Source organism: Lepisosteus oculatus, chromosome 14 (assembly GCF_040954835.1).
Source record: "Lepisosteus oculatus isolate fLepOcu1 chromosome 14, fLepOcu1.hap2, whole genome shotgun sequence".
In the NCBI taxonomy this organism is placed as follows: Eukaryota; Metazoa; Chordata; class Actinopteri; order Semionotiformes; family Lepisosteidae; genus Lepisosteus; species Lepisosteus oculatus.
The window spans coordinates 49,379,297-49,398,877 of record NC_090709.1 but is presented as its reverse complement, the minus strand read 5'-3'; the positions used below and the strand labels follow the sequence as shown (position 1 = coordinate 49,398,877).

Here is a 19,581-nt window from a genome sequence, read left to right as displayed (position 1 = left end):
CACCAAATCTCACTAAGAATATAGGTGATTGTTCTTTTTTGTTCCTCTCATTTTGTCTTTTCATCATCTCTTGTCTTTCCTCTTGCCTTTTACAAATTGTATTGGAATGCAGTTCATATTAATAATCTGATCAAAGAGGGAGAATACATTTAGAGGAGAGGAAAATAAATGGAATGAATGCAAGAATCATGAAACACTTATTTGAGTAACTATTAAAACAAGAAATAAGTTGTCCTCCAAGCTGGGGCCAGGTGGTAGAGGGGAGGAAAGAAAAATCTCAGAAGAAGTATGGTATCTCACATGCACGTAACAAAATAAATTACATTTCCTTACATTGTCCTTGAAGATTTTCAGTGTGGTGGGAAATGGTTGGGGTGTTTGGGATTTTAGCAGTTCATTATAGCTTTGGTTTATTCCTTTGCTTCCATAAACAGCTTCGATTTTTTCTCTTGCCATGTCTTCCAACTCATCTCCATCTTCAGTGGCCTCATCAGCTATCATGTCCTTCATAAAGCGTAGATCTGACTCCCACTCCTGAAAACATTTTGCTCAGGTTACAGCTATCCATAATATTTCCACATAATTTGAAAAAACTGACTTAAAACAATGGGTTAACAAGAGCTTTCAGGTATCAGGTTTGTGTAAATCCTAAAGCATTTTAAAATTAATAAAACCAGTATTTAGATATTAAGATTAACATTTCTTTGTACTTAAAAAAAAACTAAAAACATACAAGGTAAATTGAAATGTGAGAAAATATTAAAACAATTTTAAATTGATCATTAAAAGTACATACGCTTTTGCTGATAAACTCGATGCCCGCATTGTAATTGGTTGCATTTGTGTCTGCCTGCACTTCAATTAAAACAGAGGTACATGCTTCTCCACTTCCTGAAGGCAGCAGAAACTCTTCATCCAGAAGAGCATTTATTAAAAAACTCTTTCCAACTCCTGATTTTCCAAAAACACCAATATACATTTTGTCAGTTAAATTTTTATTTTTCAAAACCAAAAGCTTTTCCCTGCGAGAAAAAAAAAAAGTAAATAGAAATAATTGTTAGTATGGATATGTTAGTTCTATTGACGATTGGGTTTAAACAAAAATCTAATCTCTGAAATGTTTTTTTGAATCATAATCAAGCATGTTATTTGAAACATTACTAAACTAAGGATTTCATGTGCACATACAGATCTTTCAAAGAACATGTGCAGTGTGTGTTTCTATAGCACATTATATTAAGAATATAAGTAGATGTTCATAACTGTCAAGTTAATAGTTAATATATAATTAGCACTCATTATCTATGCAACAGTAAATGTTTAATAAGGTGCTTTTGTTAAGTCTTTATTAAAGAGTGTTATCTTTTTTTTAATACAAAGCCATTCATATTATTTTAATGTATATAACATAAGATTTTACTTTATGTCTTTGAAGAAGGTAAAGCCTTCTCTGTCAGATACCGCTTCAAGTTTTTTGAGTGTATCTGAGACACATTTTCTTGCTTCATCTCCACCTGTGATTTAAGAACATATTGTAGATTACATATAGTGAGTAATGCTCTTTGGAATTCAATTACTTTATATCTCATAATTACTTAATTAGTCCTCACACAATAACTTTATATTTTTAATGTAAGATGTCCTACTAAATGGTAGATCACATTCCTCTTTAAAGCAGTAGGAATGATCCAGCATGTGACTCATCTGCAGTACAGGCTTTTCACTTTCACTTAATGTGTAATACTGTAGGAAAAAAGCTGACATAAGCAACATGATATATGCTATATGTCTTTGGAACTTATACCGTTGCTGGTATTGTTTCTAGAGCACTGTGTTGTCTCACAACTGGGGGGCTCACGGGATTGCTGATCTCTGAGAGAGTACCAAAAGGGGGGCTAGATTCTGGACAGCTCTTACACTGGGACAGTGTGCCAGAAGAGATACAGTTCCAGATACCTGAGCACTTGCAGGAAGCCCGTGGTTCTGAACACTAAACCTCCAGGTGTTCAGGGACAGCAGGAGTCTCAGGAAACAGGAATTGAGTTTTTTTGTTCAATTCTGCCTCATATCTTACAACACAGTTGGTTAACAGTGGCACAGGTTAACAGGCTTGCACCCAAAGAGGGGATTCCAAAAGAAGTGGGTCTGTGAGGACCACAGACCATGAAGAGGGCCTGGTTGACACTGACACTGAAGACATTGCAAAACATATGAGAAAGGATTATGAATTTTGTGCACTGAGAAAGGAACAATGGGCTCTGTTCTCATAACTATCTCATAACTATTTCAGGGTTGAGCCACAGGCTCTGTGGCTCTGGATCTGTATCTGTGGCTGAAAGCTTGCTGGTTCAAGTCCCACAGCTAGCAGTGGAATCCTACTCTGTTGGGCCCTGAGCAAGTCCCTCAACCCCAACTGTTCTAGGGGTGCCATATAAATGGCTGACCCCAAGCTTCTCTCTCCCTGCCTGTGTGTCTCATGGAGAGCAAGCTGGGGTACGTAAAAAGACAAATTTGCATTAGGATGCAAGAAATTGTATATGGCTAATAAAGTTATCTTATCAGCCTTGGTGAGTAGTTGGCTCCAATCACTCATGATTCTCTTTTTTTTGGGTAACAGACATTCCATTGAGAAACTTAATGTTCTCCTGCTACACAAACAACTGAAACTACTAAGAAAATATCTGGTAGATGTTTGTTTCTGCTGGAATATCTGCTATTGTTTTGGCTTTTTCTTGTATGACTGTCTTAGTGTGACTGTATAAAAAAAGGAAAACACTGCTGTATTCAATTTGAGCTACATTCAGAACTGTATTTCTAAAGTAAAAAAATGAAATCCATTTACCAGTGGATTAAGAACTTGGGTGCAGCACAAACCAGATGACACAGGACTTCTGAGGACCAGGGTTGAGATACACTAGCTGACCTGCCACTGCTTGTTCTGGAATTCCTGCCCCTCTGTGAACATTTCAATGCCACATACAATCTACAGACTTTTATTTCACACAGAAATATACAAATTCTTAGGGCTCTTACATGAATAGATGGGCTCTTCAGTTTCCTGTCCCTTAGTCTTTTTCTTTTTCTTCGAACAAGGTATGTCAATTTCATTTTTTCTTTTTCTCCCTTTACAAAAAAAAAGAGTAGATTATATTTCACTTTTTTGCACTGTGTTTTCATTATTATTTTCTGAGTAGTAGGTACAGTAGTTGTTTTTTAGATACTTATGCAATAGTACAATGGAACAAATACAAATTCTAGTTAAAATGCTTCTTATGAGGTGTAGTGGAAATCTAATGAGTTAATTGATTCTTAAAAATGTAGAGAGCTTTACAAAAAATATATTGGTGCTTTTAGATAATATTTCAAGGATATAACTGCTATGCTACAGTACGTGCAGAATTTTAGAAAACAGTTCGTCAACAAAGTACACTGTTTAGGTTAGTTTAGAAGACAATGTACCAAAATAATATATGCTGTCTGGGTCATTAGAATTAGCTGAAAGTAACTGATAAGCTTTGAATAACAAATCTAGTTTTTCTTCTCTCGCTCTATGATGTAATCTGTTTTCTCTTAGAGAAAGGGGAAGTTTTAGAAGGGACCAAGTGCTGAACTTTTTTTTACAGCGCAACGTCTTATAAAAACCCTGTACTGCTTGTAACAAATTGAGTCTCTGGTTGCACTTGGCGAAGTGGCAGCAGGGCTCCCAATATTGCAATATTGAAATAAAGACCTTACTCAGGTGAGAACTCTCTCTTGTGGCTTCCTTGATAGTTATATTTCCATGACAGTTTGGGGGCTCGTCCGGGATCACAAACCTGAACGCGAACGGCTGCTGAAACTCCATCCGGACCCGGACAATTTTAGCAAATTGGACGAACCTCGGAGGATAAACTGTTTATCCTTCCAGAGACGCGTCTGGAGAATTGGCAGCTGTCTGACGTCAGTAAGTGATCCTTAAAAATTAATAGTTTGAGAAGCGAGCCACAGGGGTGTTCTCACGCGGGTTTGATGAGTCTGGGACTCATATAAAGAACTTATCTTAACACAGACGTGTGGTTTTTGCTCTGCGGAGTAGTTAATGTGATAAGGTTCTAAGTAAGGCACCGATCGGTAAAAATGGGAAATTAAAATTCAAAGACGAAAATGGGACCGAGCAGTCCAGTAAAAGTACATGTACGACAAATTCGGAGAAACAATTATAGCCTGGGTTAGGGAAAAAAATTATGTTCATGAACTGTAAAGCTAGGGTAATAGGTGTAAGGGAACTTGCACATAATTTATATATGATAATTAGGGGACCATAACTATGAAGGATCTTTGTAAGTGAATCAGAATGGACAGAGGAAAGTTGAATTAGGAAAAAGACGTTTCCTGAAGAAGGGGAAACTTAGAAGAGAAGGAGGAGGCAGATTGGCGGATACGTGACCCAAATGATGAAGAAGTATCCATCTAAATTAAACCACACGGACATGGAGAGGAAAAGTTAGGCGGCCGCTTCTAAAAAGAGGTAAGGACTCCTCTTTTCTAAAAAGTCCCTTGTCCTCTCCATGTTGCTGTGGTGGGTTCAGGGTTTTCCTGAAGCTGAAGCGAGTACAACAGAAAAATGAGTTAATGGTGTATGTGTTTTAGATGTCTGTTTTGTGAAGGTGGGGTAGAAAAGGAGGGATTGCTGAAGGAATAGCATCTCGCCCTGCCCGTGCGAAAAAATCCAGGTGTTACATCCTGGTACACGACTGCAGTACGGCTGAAGGTAGTAACTACAGTAGAACTGTACTCGCAGAAGAGCCGAAAATGGTAACTCGATTCAACTGTGTGTTTAAAGCCAGGATTTGGAACCTGGTCCGTGTTCCCGAATTGTGATAGTTCGTCAGTTTGTCTCGACTGGGGGATTCCGCGGGGCGCGTGGGAGACATGAAAATGGTTTGGTGTGAAGGAAAAAAAAGTTTGATTAATCCAAAGTGAAACTTAAAAGAAATATTGACTGTCAGACGGAATTTAGGCTGAACAGGAATGTAGAAAAGTGTATGAACCTTTGGATAAAAATATTTAGAGGAATATTTGAGAATTCAACAGAATATCATAGATAAGACGGAAAAATCCCTGATGGAAAAGCTAAAAGCAATGGCTGAACGAAACGAAGTTGTATATGTAGAAAAAGAAAAAGCAAAAGAAGAAATAGAACGCCTTGAGAGAGAATCTGGGAGAAGGGTGGGAACTAGTGTGGAGATTTTGGAAAGAGCATTACCCACCGAAAACTGATTAGAGAAAAGTAACAGCATGTCAGCAGAAGGAAGTGAGGATGTTTTCAGATTTTACAGAAAGGTTTATAGCTTTATGGATAGTATACTCGGGGTTAGCCGATGAGAAGGAAGTGAATGAAGATACTTCCACAGTAATAAAACAAATTTACTTGAGTGGGTTAAAACCTGATGTTGCCATCTATAGTGCAACTATGCTTTCCTGATATTACGAACAGTGACAGATGTGATTTAATAACTCGCGAAGTATGCATGCAGAAGTGCGAGCGCTGCAAATGGGTGGTAAAAAGACTCCCAAGGAGGAGAAAAGGGAGCCGCCAGTTTGTCGAAATTATTGTGCGACTTTAATGTTATACCGAGATATAAAACCTCAAAGACAAAACTACTAATAAGCTGGTGTGCAGTTACTAAAAAAAAAATGTGTTTTTTGGAGAAATTGTAAGAAAGACGCTTGATTTCACAATTAAAGAACTTGTCAGAAGCTGAAACGAGAGCCGTGTGTGAACTAACAGTTTTAATCTAGTAAACTTCTCTGAAGCCTTCCTAAATTTATCTCAGGATTTAAATAAAAGTGAAATAATCTTACAGTGTGCAGTAACTGTGGGGCACAGGAGCACAGCTGTCCTGTTTTTAGACTAAAACAGCATAAAGATGTGATATAACGTTTTCTAACGGGTAACAGGAGGCTACAGGAGAAGGAGTGCAAGGGTTGTGTTTAAAGCAAATATAAGCTGTCACAGTCTGCTTGGGTAAAGATGTACAGTTTCAACTACTGATGTGGGTGGGGGACACCCCAGACCTATTTTAGGCCCAGACTGCAGCATTTTATAAGGAATTACTGCATGAAATAGGATTTATGTAAACTAACTCAATAGAGTTATGTGATATTGTGATTGTTTTACCTAATGAGGGAATCCATAAGGCCGGGCTACTCCAAGTATTGGATCTTGAGAGGAAAAAAAAGGAGTATAAAACCAATTACATGATAAAGCCAGGGTGAATGCCTTCTCAGAACGAGCTTGTCTAGTGACGTATTGGTTTAAGGGGGGTAGTGCAGTCTAAAGACAAAATTGCCTTGACCCCTGCAGCAGAAACCGTTTTTGATGTTTTGAAACAAGCTTTCTTGCAGGCACTGGCCCTGGACAGGATTCCCTCAGACGGATCATCTGTATGTAATCTGTGTGTAAGTGAAAGAAATGGATCGTGAGCTGTTGTGCTGGTGCAGGAGGCATGGAGATAGGCATCGTCTGGTGGGTTATTATTATTCAGGACCCCTTGATGCGGTGGCCAAGGGGCCGTGTTTATGTGTTGTGCAGGCTACCTGCCTGGCTGTATAAACTGTGAATAATCTGGTGTAGAACTGGCAGACCGAATGAAAAGATTTAATTGAAACTTGTAAATATGCTAAATGGAAAATTGTAGCAATTTATATAAACTGTATATATACATTTGGTGTATGCCACAATTTTGGATGGCAGTGAAGGAATAGGGATTTCCCCACCATGGCAGGGACTCCAGTTAAGAATGCTGGGTTTGTCTCTGAACTGTTAGAAGCTTTGCAGCTGCTGACTGAAGTAGCTGTGGTAAAGTGTAAATCACATAATAAAGAAATGTTTCCAGTAACTCGAGGGAACAACTTTGCAGATGTAGCTGTCAGGTGAGCAGTACTTGTAGAACAGGAGTCTGAGACCCCTGTGAGACCTCTATTGGTAAAAAGGGGACAGCTGAAGGATATTCAGGCTGAGGCCTCTAAGGCAGAGAAAAGGACATGGTTAGAAAAGAGTGTGGTGCTGCCAACATACTGGACACTCTGCAGGCCCTTACAGCCTAATGCTCTTTATAGCTCGACAAATGCACTCTGTCGGACACCTGAGTGGGGACCGTGTTTGAAGCAGTAGCCACTTATGTGGTATCTCAATGTGATGCTTATCAAAGGAACTCAACTACAGTTCAGGTGCAGGTGCTACAGCTCAAAAGGCCTGCTCCTGAGAACCTTTCATGCAGTAGCAAATGTTTACAATTTACATTTGTAAAGGGAAACCTTGGCTCTTATAATCTGTTTTCCCAGTGGGTTGCTGTCACTGCCTCTGTGTCTACCAAACACTTGATGATGGAGATAAGCCCTCGGTGGGCACTGACCTACCACTTGTATTATGATCAAGGGACAGGCTGTGGCTGGATTATTCGGGGTGAGATGGACTGAGATCACCCTCAGTCTGCTGGAACAGTGGAATGAAGGAACAGAACTCTAAAAGATCGACTAGACATCAGACTGAAGGAACGCCATGGAATGCGGGCTGGATCAAACAGAACTGTGTAATAGAGCCTGTTTGATATTATCACAAGCCAATCAACAAACCTTCCTAGAGGGATGAATTTGGCTAATGGATTGTTGAATTTGCTAATTCTCTATTGTAGTATTGTAGGTTGTTAATTGAAGTGATGCATGGGGCTGGTGAACAGGTGCTGGACGCTTGGAGACCTCCAGTAGAGGGAAGACACGACCTGATACCTGGCGAGTGGGTGTGGTGAGGAAGATATACCCTGCCAGATGTTGCAACCCTGCTGGGAAGGACCATATCAAGTGCAACTGACTATCGACTCTGAGTGATAGGACGAGATCGCTGGATCTACGCATTGCACCGACACCGAACCACTGCACCAGAGACTGAGTGAACATTAATTATTATATTGTCAGTGTTTCTGTGTTTGTTGAGCTTCCTGAGGGGGGGCGACAGTGTACCTGTTAAGTTTAATGAGTTTTACTTTGATAAAATGGGGATATGGAATCAATACTTTATCAGTCAGCCACAAATAATAATCAGAGCTCATGTTGGGATTGTATTGCTATAAAAGATGCTCATGGGAGTAATCCCCTTTGATAGAGGTGATTATTTAGGTTTATTGGCATGGGTAAATAGCCCTGCTTTTAGTCTGAGTGTAACTCAGATCTATTAAAATGGAAATAACTGTATGCTCCTCGCTATAATCACAGTTTTAGGCCATTCTCTATTAGGGTGATAGACAGCTGTTTAGGTGAGCAAAGACTAAACAGTACTTGTATTCTAGACAATTATTAGCAAATGAATGACTTAGCAAAGCACATCTATGATGAAGAAAAATATATATCACAATTATAATCCAGATGATTGGGGCATTGGTGCATGGCTACAGTCTGTGCTAGGAACCTGGAGAGGGTCTCTGGTTCAATACATATTTGTGTGTCTGGTATTATTCGTTATGATCATACTGTTAATATCCTGCTTGAAAAACATGTGGACTAAAGCTGCTGCTTCTGTGCTAATTGTACGCCCTGAAGGGATCATGAAGGTAAAAAAAAATGTAGAGAAAGGTTCTCCTATCTAGTGGCAGAACCTGATGGGTAGAACAATATAGTTTTAAGGGGAGTTACCCTTGGGAGTGATTCCCATAGATGCACATTATTATTATGGTTTGTTTGTTTATAATAAGATGTTTTGCAGGAACGGACCAAAGAGAAATTTTACAACTTCAGCTAGAATTGTTCTGCAAAACGGCACAGCTGAGGCAGTGGAACAATGTGTAGATTTTTCTAAGAGTTATTACCCAGCTGTTGACCAATCTTGTAAAAAACCCCTAAGAAAAATGCTGGGCTCCAGCCCACAGGGATTTACCTGTGCTGTAAGAACTAATGCGTGAATAAGGAGACTGGATTCTGGTGAAAGACAGGAAAAAGAGGTGGTGTTCGCTCAGGTGGAGGGGGTCGTGCCAGGTGCCCTGAATTCATGCTTCCCACTGTAAAAAGGTCACAAACGAACTGAGCAAAGAGCAGGAGTGATGTCTCCACAGGGATAGATGGGGATCACATGCTTGGGACTGATGTGCCCAGCCTTTTTCCTTTTTATGTGGAAGCCTGTCACCCAGAAGCCCAGAAAGAGGAAGAATCTAAACGCGAAGCCTCTTTGTATACAAACTGGCTGAATGAAACTGATAATGAGGGGGATATGAGTAATTTGTGGTACAAATTTATAAATCATACTGTAAAGTTAAAGAAATTTAATGCATCTTGTTATGTATGTGCTTTAATGCCTCATTCTACAGCCTCACCCATTTCTCTCCTGGTTAGAATCACATCACTGTTTGGGCCAGGGGGAATGTTTTTCTTTAAGTAACTAACACCGATTATAGTAGCTGTGATACTTGTCTTCCTGTTTTTGTGTTGCTGTTCGACTTGTATTATTCCAATGCTTCAAAATATGGTAATGAATATGTTTGCGCATCAGTATGTTCTGGTAAGAACGCAAGAACCCGAAGTATGGGAGCCTCCTGGGAGTCCATATGAAGAATCAAACTTTTAATCATTTTCAAGAATAAAAAGGAGGGAATTGTAGTGGAAATCTAATGAGTTAATTGATTCTTAAAAATGTAGAGAGCTTTACAAAAAATATATTGGTGCTTTTAGATAATATTTCAAGGATATAACTGCTATGCTACAGTACGTGCAGAATTTTAGAAAACAGTTCGTCAACAAAGTACACTGTTTAGGTTAGTTTAGAAGACAATGTACCAAAATAATATATGCTGTCTGGGTCATTAGAATTAGCTGAAAGTAACTGATAAGCTTTGAATAACAAATCTAGTTTTTCTTCTCTCGCTCTATGATGTAATCTGTTTTCTCTTAGAGAAAGGGGAAGTTTTAGAAGGGACCAAGTGCTGAACTTTTTTTTACAGCGCAACGTCTTATAAAAACCCTGTACTGCTTGTAACAAATTGAGTCTCTGGTTGCACTTGGCGAAGTGGCAGCAGGGCTCCCAATATTGCAATATTGAAATAAAGACCTTACTCAGGTGAGAACTCTCTCTTGTGGCTTCCTTGATAGTTATATTTCCATGACAGAGGATTCTCAGATCCATAAACATGATAATGAAATTATCAGTGTTTGATAATTTATACTTAATAGATGCATCAAGTTGTTCACATTCTAATTGTGATTCTAATGTAATGTTGTACTGGTAGTTCTAGCTACTTAAAATCGAGACACTAACTTATGAAAGCTGAAATATGTTTGCATCAAAAGAGGTAATTTACTAACATTTAGTAAAGTCCGGTAAATAGGTATGCAAAAATGTAACGTAAAGAAAAGGATGGGATCAGAAACAGAGCAATACACAAACTCAGGATAAAACTCAGATAACTAATTTCAATGCAGAGAACTATATGAAATATTCAGAGGAATACAGGTAACACAGGTTACACAGGAATACAGGTTCTGTACCTTCACTTGATTCCATGCTTAGTCCAGTGGAACCTGGCTTATGTCTCTCCTTATTGGATTAGATGAGGAGAGCAGGAGACAATTGAAATGACAGACATATCTTACATGGTGAGTTTTAGCTCAGATTCTGAAACAGGCCATGACATTACCTCCACCGTGTCTCAGAATCTGCTCAGAAGCACAAAGATGAATCAGATGGGTTTTGAGAAAGTGGTGGAAGTTTTATGGACAGATCCACGAAAGTGATGGAAAGCTTAAGAAACAATCAAACTGCAGATTCTCTGAAGAAAACAACTTCCCCTGTGAGTCATGGTAATGTCATAGCCTGGACATAATCTTTATAGAATAAGTAGAAAATCTTTATCAACCTGTTTCAGCAATTTTAGCTTGAATAAAATACCAGACACTAAACACATGATATTCTTCTGAAATCACATAACTTGAGCTCAGTTATTTGTTATTGTAAAGGTTTAATATTCCAACAGTCAACAAATTCCCATTTCAAATGGAAATAGACTTATTGTATACAGAATATGCCCAAAGAGCACAAAATGTAAAACATAAAATATTGTTATAAAATATTCATTGTGCATTAATATACAGTAAAACCATATATACTTAATTGTAAACCTAAATTAATTGAATGGATAATCACAGGGTAATAATGGTGTTTTCACTTGTTTATGTATAATAAACTATTGGGTATTTTTACTTGATTATATAACATATTACCTCGATGAGAGCGTGTAGCTCCTAGTTCAATTGCAAGGAAAAGCTTGGGTTCAAGATCTAGAAAACAATAATAGCACAAAAATAAATTAATCTCTCACTTTCTATTAGAATATTAAAACCTTCAGACTGGTAGACCTTTTTTATGTAGCAATATGGTAATCAATCACTTTTTAGCACTTTTCAGAGCCTAAAATCAATAGATAGGAGACAAGATGTTTAATATTTAATAATGCACTTTTAGAAAAGGAACATAGATTCTCAGTTACTTCGGACTACTGGGTTGGTCATTCGGGTTTTCAGAGACATAGGCCTCTGAAATGCCATTTTATGTAAATAATATTAGGTTTAACATTGTATACAGTATGTGTAACCTTTTGTGGCTTCTAATCAGTCTCTCACTCAATTACTGTTTGTCCAGAACTCAATAAAGAACTCAGATTACTCAAGTTATATGGGTATAAAAAATATATATGTTCGGACATATATTTGACATTATTTATAACTATTTATATAACTACTTCGTCATCACACTAATAACGTCTTAACCCCCTATGTGTAACTATATAATTAAATATGGTTTTGTCCCTGATTTCTTTCAAAAGCTGCCTGGTCTTCATGGTCTATTTACTGTTTCACTCAGTGTTAAGGCTTCAAATTAAATATCTGTGTGACAATATAACAGATAGTTACTTTTATACTAAAGCCACTTTAGATACTTTAAATTGTGTAAATTACACATACACAGAGTGATTTATCAGTGTCATGGAAACTTTGGATAGAGTCAATACTTTTGCAAGATATTGCATGGAAATCCATTATTTCGAAACACAAACATATCTCAAAAATACATTGACAACATTTAAGGCATTTATAAATAGATTCATGTTTATAATGAGATTTTAAAACCTGAAAAATATGTCAATGTTGTTTAGTATAAAATAACATAATACAATAATCCCATACTTAAGAAGTAAATGAGCTGAGCATAAATTTCAGTTTACAAAGACAACCTGGCCAGGATGTAAATAGAGAACTCCGACAAATAACACGAAATAATATTAAAAAGACTTATTAAAATTAAATAGAGAATATGGCAAAATATATGGCCTGGGGCCATGTTAACACATCACTACAGGACATATCAATGGAACTGAATTCTGCCTAAAATTAAATTACTTCCACTTTTACAGTTCAATCTGAAAGATTACTAAATTGAAATATGGAACACAGAACTACAACATATTATGAAGTTAAGGTGTTTTCTTAATGTTACAATTAAACTGAACCTAGAAAATTCACAGAGAGGGCAATTCACAATTAAAGAATACAGGCTCAAAATGTGCCACGATCATAAGCCCCTCCTCTTAAGGGCGCTCCCTTTCTTGTTTGTATTGATTTTCCTGCACCTGATCCTGTTCCAGCCCTTCCCTTTAAAAGCCAGATGACATTCCAGGCTCAGCTTTGGAAGATAGATACCCAGCAGCCTGCCTATCAGCGAGTGCTCGATGGCACAGGTTTCACTACAGCGTCTTGATCATCTGGGTCCAGGGCTGGCCCCGTTACCCTTTTATATTCCCCCAACCCTTCGCCAGATCCTGCTCCGGATTTCAACTCTTGTCTTGTTTGTCATGGATGGATCACCCGGCTCTGGACTTTTGCTCACCCATGGATTTTCTTAAGGACCCCCTTTGGACTTGTTTGCCTTGGCCACGCCCCCCTGAGCACCATTGCACCGTCGACACACCCCCCTGTTCTCCTAGTCTTTTTTACTCGTGTTTGTTGCACTCCCTTACAGATTTTATCATCTGCATAGGGTCCTGAAAAACGCTTAGTGACAGAATGGTTGAGTGAAACATAGTATCTAGTGACTCATTAAACACAAAACATAGTATTTTATTTTGTAAGGTATATCACATTGCAATTATAAAATGCAATCATAACTCTTTATTGGACACATTTTGACACAACTATTTACAGATGCAGCCATTCAAAATGCGCGAGCGATACCGCATTATTTTCCAGTACGCTGTACGCAGTCTACCGCAAGCTACCGGTAAATACCGCGAGTTACCGTAAATTTTCCTATAATACGACAAGCAAAATATAGTATCCGGAATTTCCGCAAGGTGGAGCTAATAAAGCTCAACCTCTCATGTTTGAGCTGTTGCCATCAAAGTCTTTAACGAAGATATTACTAATATAATTAATAATGAATGACCTTGGACAAGCTGTAAGTGTAAACTCAAAGTATTGCCCTGGTCAACATTCTTTTTTTCATTGACCGTCTTTGTAAAAGTAACACCACAGCATTTCGCAATCACGCATTGGTTTCCAATCATGCAAAGTACAGTAATTTTTGAGAATCGATTCACCATGCCTTTCACATGCTCATAAAAGAGATTGATTTAGGAACATAAACATATTACTGTATGCAAACTGTACTGTATACAGTATGTACTGTATATGTATATTTAATGTCTTAACTGTGCCCGTTTAAGTATTGAATATTTATATGGAATTTTACCACCGAAGGGAAATCTTAGTGCCTGAGCATAAAAAGAATAGGAGCATACTGCAACGCGTGTGAAGGCCATAAAGGATATTAATTTTGGAACATAAACATACAGTATATGGCTGGTCTCGGTACTTTAAAGAAAACATACACGAAACATGGTTTCATTATGACCAGAATCTGTCTTGAGATATTTTTAACTTGATTTACAGTATTTGAGAGGTATGTCTTAACACCGATACTACAGTGCGTAAATACTGCTCACGTATATGTTTCTAGGTTTATATTATGCATTTCATATGGTCAAATTACTTTTGAGCAATTAATAAGAAGCGCAAAACGGTATGCGTTTTAGTTTCGTTTTGTGCTGGGACTCTGCTTTTCACAATGTCGCCGTGGATTGATTAGAGATATCAAGTACATACAAGTCATTTTTTAAATGTTGTAGTTCGTCTTGTAAAAATGTTACGAGTACATCATCTGTCAACAATTACACAGGTTCTGTTTCCATATTGCGGATTTTGGTTACGTAATATTATTTTCTAAATTTCACGTTGTGAATATATGATTTGGGCAAACAGAGCCGCAAAGAAGTACATTATGGGTTGTTGTTTTTTTTTTTGCAGTTTTATCTAGAACAAGCGATGCTTAAACCTTTGTCTGCTTCTTGTGAAACTATCCACACGACAGTTACAGTACCTAGGAGTTGACTTCAGTGATGTCACTGATGGGATGTTTCTAAAAATCCATCCTCTGTAAAACGTCTTCTCTAGTTGTCCTGCATATGTATTCGCTAATGAAGCTGTGTGTTCTGAGCCTGGATCTCTACATTTCTCTATGAACCAGCTTAGAGGGCTAAAGACAGCTTGTGTTTAAATTGAATGTAAGGCAATTTATGCTTCTAAAGTCATGGTCAGCATTTATTATTGTACTGTGCTGTAAACTTGTTCTGTGCCTAGTCACATTATTTTATAGCGTTTTTATAGCGTTATCAAATCCGGTGGCGCTGTGTGTTAGTTTCCTGAATCCCATGTCACATGGTCTGTGATTGAATCCCATGGAACTATGACTTTATTTTTTAACAAACATTTCTTTGAAAAAATTAAACGTTTCCCTTGGTCAGAGATTAAATAAAACCTCACTCGCACCAAACAAATTTATATTTCTAAATATCACAACATGATCGAATTTAAGTCTTTTTAATAACAATGAATAGTCACCTATGCATTACAAAATAAACATTTATATTGATTTGAATCGCGTTTTGATTTAAATCATAAACGCGTGTTTAAATATATGTGTTTAAAGGCGATATACTGTATAAAAGTGCTGATTCTTATGGAATGAGCCTGTGAAAACCGGTTTAATTCGTCACAGCCAGCACTCCAGCAGAGAGGGGGTTGTACTCGTAAAGTAGAAGCAGGCGAGATTTCCAGCGAAAGACACCTCCCCCCCCCCTCACACTATTCAAATTGTATTACAGCATTGTAATTACACATTGTAATTGTATTACACATTGTACACATGCTTAAAAGAGAAGAGAGAAAACGCAAGCCTTCTTCAGGTGTGAGGGTCTTCTGCTCAGAATGAAACGCTAAAATGTAATGTAGGCTCTGAATGGGTTCAATTATGATTTGGGCTTGATTAAGGTCGCTGCCTTTCATCTAAAACCCTACTTGAATCCTTCTAAACTAAAAATCAGTGTTAGTGAGTTCTAAATAAAGAAGTATCCAGGTAACAGTGAAACGTGCGGACAGTCTGGGGAGATCGCCCGTTTTCCATGTAAATAGTTCCCTGGTTCCGCTCCCCTTGGTGTTTCTCTTGCTCTCTCTCGGGTCACCTGATCATTAGCTCGAAAGATTTCAGTGCTTTGTGTATATTCTAATGGTAGTGGGGGCAGGGTGTGTGGGAACAGGTTTGGTTGAAATTGCATTGGAGATCTATGTTCTTCACACCTGAAACATTTTCTCTGAAAGCATTTTCTTCGCAGTTTAGCCGATCTTGTTACAGCATGTTACAGTTTACTATTATTAACCATATTAATTTTAAGTGCTTAATGCCATTTTTTGACCAGGCACGAATATTCTTAAGTCCATATCTTCGCAAGGGAATCAGTGCGAATTGCAATACTAATTAAATGACCGCAGGCACTTTCCACCCCCTCTGCCAGCAGGAACATTCCTATTCTTAGCTCAGCAGCTCATTACAAACCAGGTTTTTTTACAGAGCGATACAGCTTTGCGTTGTGAATCTGTTTTTCCGTGTTTACAAAGAAAGTGGAATACAGTGATACTACCTGCTATACAGATACATATGTTTAGATATTAAGACCCTTAAATTAATATCATAATTAATAATAATGATTATAATGATATTAATGTTAATTGGCCAGTGAAAGCTCTCCTGTCCTTCACATCAATGCCTGAAACATTTTACCGAACCCAGGATTTTACAGAGAGGGAGGAGGCACGGAGCTCAGCAGTACAGAACAAACATTCTGCTGCCTGGAGCGCTTATGGCAGCAATCGCGTCTGCATTTATAACTTAGTTTTTAAAATTAATCAAGCAATATGAAGCATCTCTTTTTTCTTTTAAGTCCCTTAATTATCATTAAGCACAGCTTTCTCACCACTTAGACTACTTTTTGATACCATCCTTAGTCAAACCAGAAACGTGTTGTTCTGTCTAATGACATTACAAGTGGAAAGATTACAGATTTTAATCGTCTTTAATTTTGTTACGTTATACATTTTAGAAACGTTTCATCCATACAAACACCACAAAACTATTTTCGATTGTATTTCTGAATAGTATGTTACACTTAGTTCACTGTTTTAAATACATCTAATTAAGAAAGTTAGGTGTTAGCATAAACTATTAGCAATCAATAATATTAAATTTAGCACTGTAATAAGTTGTTGCACTTTCCCCCGCATCTTGTAAAAATATATTTTCATTGTTCAAATATACATTAAGTCTGACTATCATATAATAAGTTAAATACAAAACTAAAGAAAACTTAGGGTTAAATATAATTCAAAATATTTTGCTAACAATGTTAACTGTTTATGAATAATAAAATGTATTAACTAAGGAGTAGGATGGCACAGTTGTTAGTATGTTTTTTGTTTTGTTTCTTTTTCATAAATACAACAGTAGTACCTGATGTCTCAGTGGCTTTCAAAATTAAATTATGCATGCAAACCTGTGAACTAGAAAGATACTGTAACTACGATATCCATCCATTTATAATGGTGGCGAAGTGGTTAGCATTGCTGTCTTGCAGCACTGGGGTCCTAGGTTCAATTCCTGCCATCCTGTGTGTGTGGGGTTTACATGTTCTCTCTGGGTTACATGGTTTTTCTCCATATGTGTGATATGACTCCCTCTCACACTCCAAAACATACTGGTAAGTTAATTGGTTTGGTTTTGAAAACTGGCCCTGGTGTGTGTGTGTTTGTGTCTGTCTGTCCTGTGATAGACTGGCGCTATGTCCAGGGTGTATTCTGCCTTGTGTCCGTTGCTTACTGGGATAGGCTCCAAATCCTCTGTACTGGATAAAGAGATTAGAAATGGATGGAAGTAAAGGCACTGTGTGGATGGAACTATACATAGTGTTAGAAACCCACTATGAAATGGCAGCATCTCACTGAGAATAAAATATCTTATAGTGCTGGCTTAAGGAAACAGCCTTTCCACCTCTCTTGCACATCAGTATCCATACCTAGTTATTTAAACAAATTGCCTCTAATTATAAACATCTTAATATGCTGGCTCTGTGGATCCACATCAGCTATGTTTGCCCATTCCTTCAATTCATGTGCATCCAACACACAGTTCAATGCCAGCAACTACACATAATCTAAAATACAATCCTTATTTCAGTATCTATGTAAACATATAGTCTGTTAACTTCATCATCTTCATCAAAAGTATGCCTAACCCCATTAGGAAGTGTTCTTGTTATAAGTGTATTCCTCAGCTTTCCCCAAATTATCTTTTATCCTGCAATAACTTACTCCAACACTTAAATCTCCAAAAGCTGCTTGTGTTAATTTCTTTAAATCACACATATCATGTGTAAATACTGGCCATGTAATACTCTGCATTGTGGAATAATAGTTTATTTTAAAGGGAACCAGAGAAACTAAGAACTAGAGAAATCAAGAAAGGCTTTTTTTTCTAGAATTAATAAATGCACATCCTGTTCACTGGGGAAATTAAATCCACACTGAGCAGTCTTCAATATGTTCAGAATATGACAGCAAGAATCCTATCAGGGATGCATTACACCTGTTTTCAAGTCCTTGCACTGGTTACCTATCAGATTTTGAGTCAACTTCAAAATCCTTATCCTCCTTATATACTGTCCTACAACTGTTATTATTGATCACCGAATTATTGTACTTGACATGACTTCATTCAGCCTTTCCTGAACGTCTATGACAGGCAGAGAGAGTGCTGTTTCTGGTGCGATCTTTTGCAGCTGACATTTCACTCTTTTAAACAAACAAGAAATTAGATTGCTCATAAATCACTTATCCTATATAAATACAGCGTAATTGCCCTCCGAAAATCCTCTTTTTCTTGTTCGTTTTAGAGACCTTGATCGAAACTGATTTTAGATGTCAGAAAGGATTTCTTTTCTCTGTATTTCCTACATTGCTTTGTCGAGATTTTAACTTTATATCTAACTTTATATCTAGGCTCAGATTTCAACTATAAATCGTACAGTAATTAATAGCAGTAAATACTGATGTTTTGCGCCCTCTTACCACAAAAATATATGTTTTGCAGTTGGGATTAACTTTATTTCGTACGCGTAGCTACTCCGATTCGGACACCGAACAGTTAAAGATGGCGGCAAATCAGACACCCAGAGAGGGGGGGGGGGCGTCTTCTCGCCTCCATAACTAAAATGCCAAATAGGAGTGGCTTAAGCAACATACACAGTCATGTAACTGACAGTTTAAGGTAGCCTATCGTGTAAATTTCGCTTTGTTGCTGATAGGTTAAGCTTTCGAAACTCTGCCCCAAAGTCATGTGACTGATTTTTCGCTCTGTTTCGTTGGTTAAACGCAATGATCACAAGCACCACCATGGTAACGGGGATGTGTAGTTTTTAATTCCGTTTGAATTATAACTGTACGTACTGTCTTCATATTTGGCCAGGGCTTTAGGTGCCGTCGTCTCCGCTTTAAAGGTACCCCCGTGCTGGAAGATTTTGACCTCGGAACGTTTGCCCAGCGTAGTTATAGTGGACATAAAAACAAAAGTTCGCTGGCAATATATCCTAGAAGACACAGACCGGTGCCAAACCGGTAAATGCCTGATGAACTAGGGATTGGACAGTTTCCAAGTGCTTGTACAATCGATGGAAATGTTCAAATAAATGTGCAAAAGAAATAAACAAAATAATCATTTATTTCTTTATCATATTGGCTAGCTAATGTCCTCTCTTTGCTAGTTAGTGGCTGTGTTTCTGCGTTGGGTAGCAACGGGTGACTGTTCTCAGGCGGAAGATGTAAACAGCTTAATGTTCGTGTTAAATAATTTTTAAAAATTAAAATTCATTCTATACAGCAATCACATATTTGGGTACCGTTTCATAAAACTTTCATGCTTAAAATGTTTAGGGAGAAATGGAAGACTGGTGTGTATTTTTTCTTTAAACTATCAAGACCAGCCATACACAGTACAGTTTATGTACATACAGTAATGTTTATGTTCCTAAATTAATATTGTTTATGACCTTCAGATGCGTTATGCTCCTCTTCTTTTTATGCTCAGCTACCAAAATTTCCCTTTAGTGGTAAAATTCCATA

The 19,581-nt window shown here is 37.6% G+C and overlaps 1 protein-coding gene across 1 annotated transcript in view; it reads right to left on the bottom strand.

The window, feature by feature from the left end:
- Positions 1 to 19,581, bottom strand: part of LOC107076224 (nuclear GTPase SLIP-GC-like) — a 40,743-nt gene that overhangs the window by 18,071 nt on the left and 3,091 nt on the right. Inside the window, exons 3-8 of the mRNA XM_069198962.1 lie at positions 11,245 to 11,301; positions 10,513 to 10,561; positions 3,034 to 3,123; positions 1,421 to 1,514; positions 797 to 1,022; positions 334 to 534 (exon numbers count right to left, since the gene is read on the bottom strand). Of these exons, the coding sequence (XP_069055063.1) occupies positions 334 to 534; positions 797 to 1,022; positions 1,421 to 1,514; positions 3,034 to 3,123; positions 10,513 to 10,528 (627 nt within the window). The 5' untranslated portion in view covers positions 10,529 to 10,561; positions 11,245 to 11,301. The remainder of the gene's footprint in view (positions 1 to 333; positions 535 to 796; positions 1,023 to 1,420; positions 1,515 to 3,033; positions 3,124 to 10,512; positions 10,562 to 11,244; positions 11,302 to 19,581) is intronic.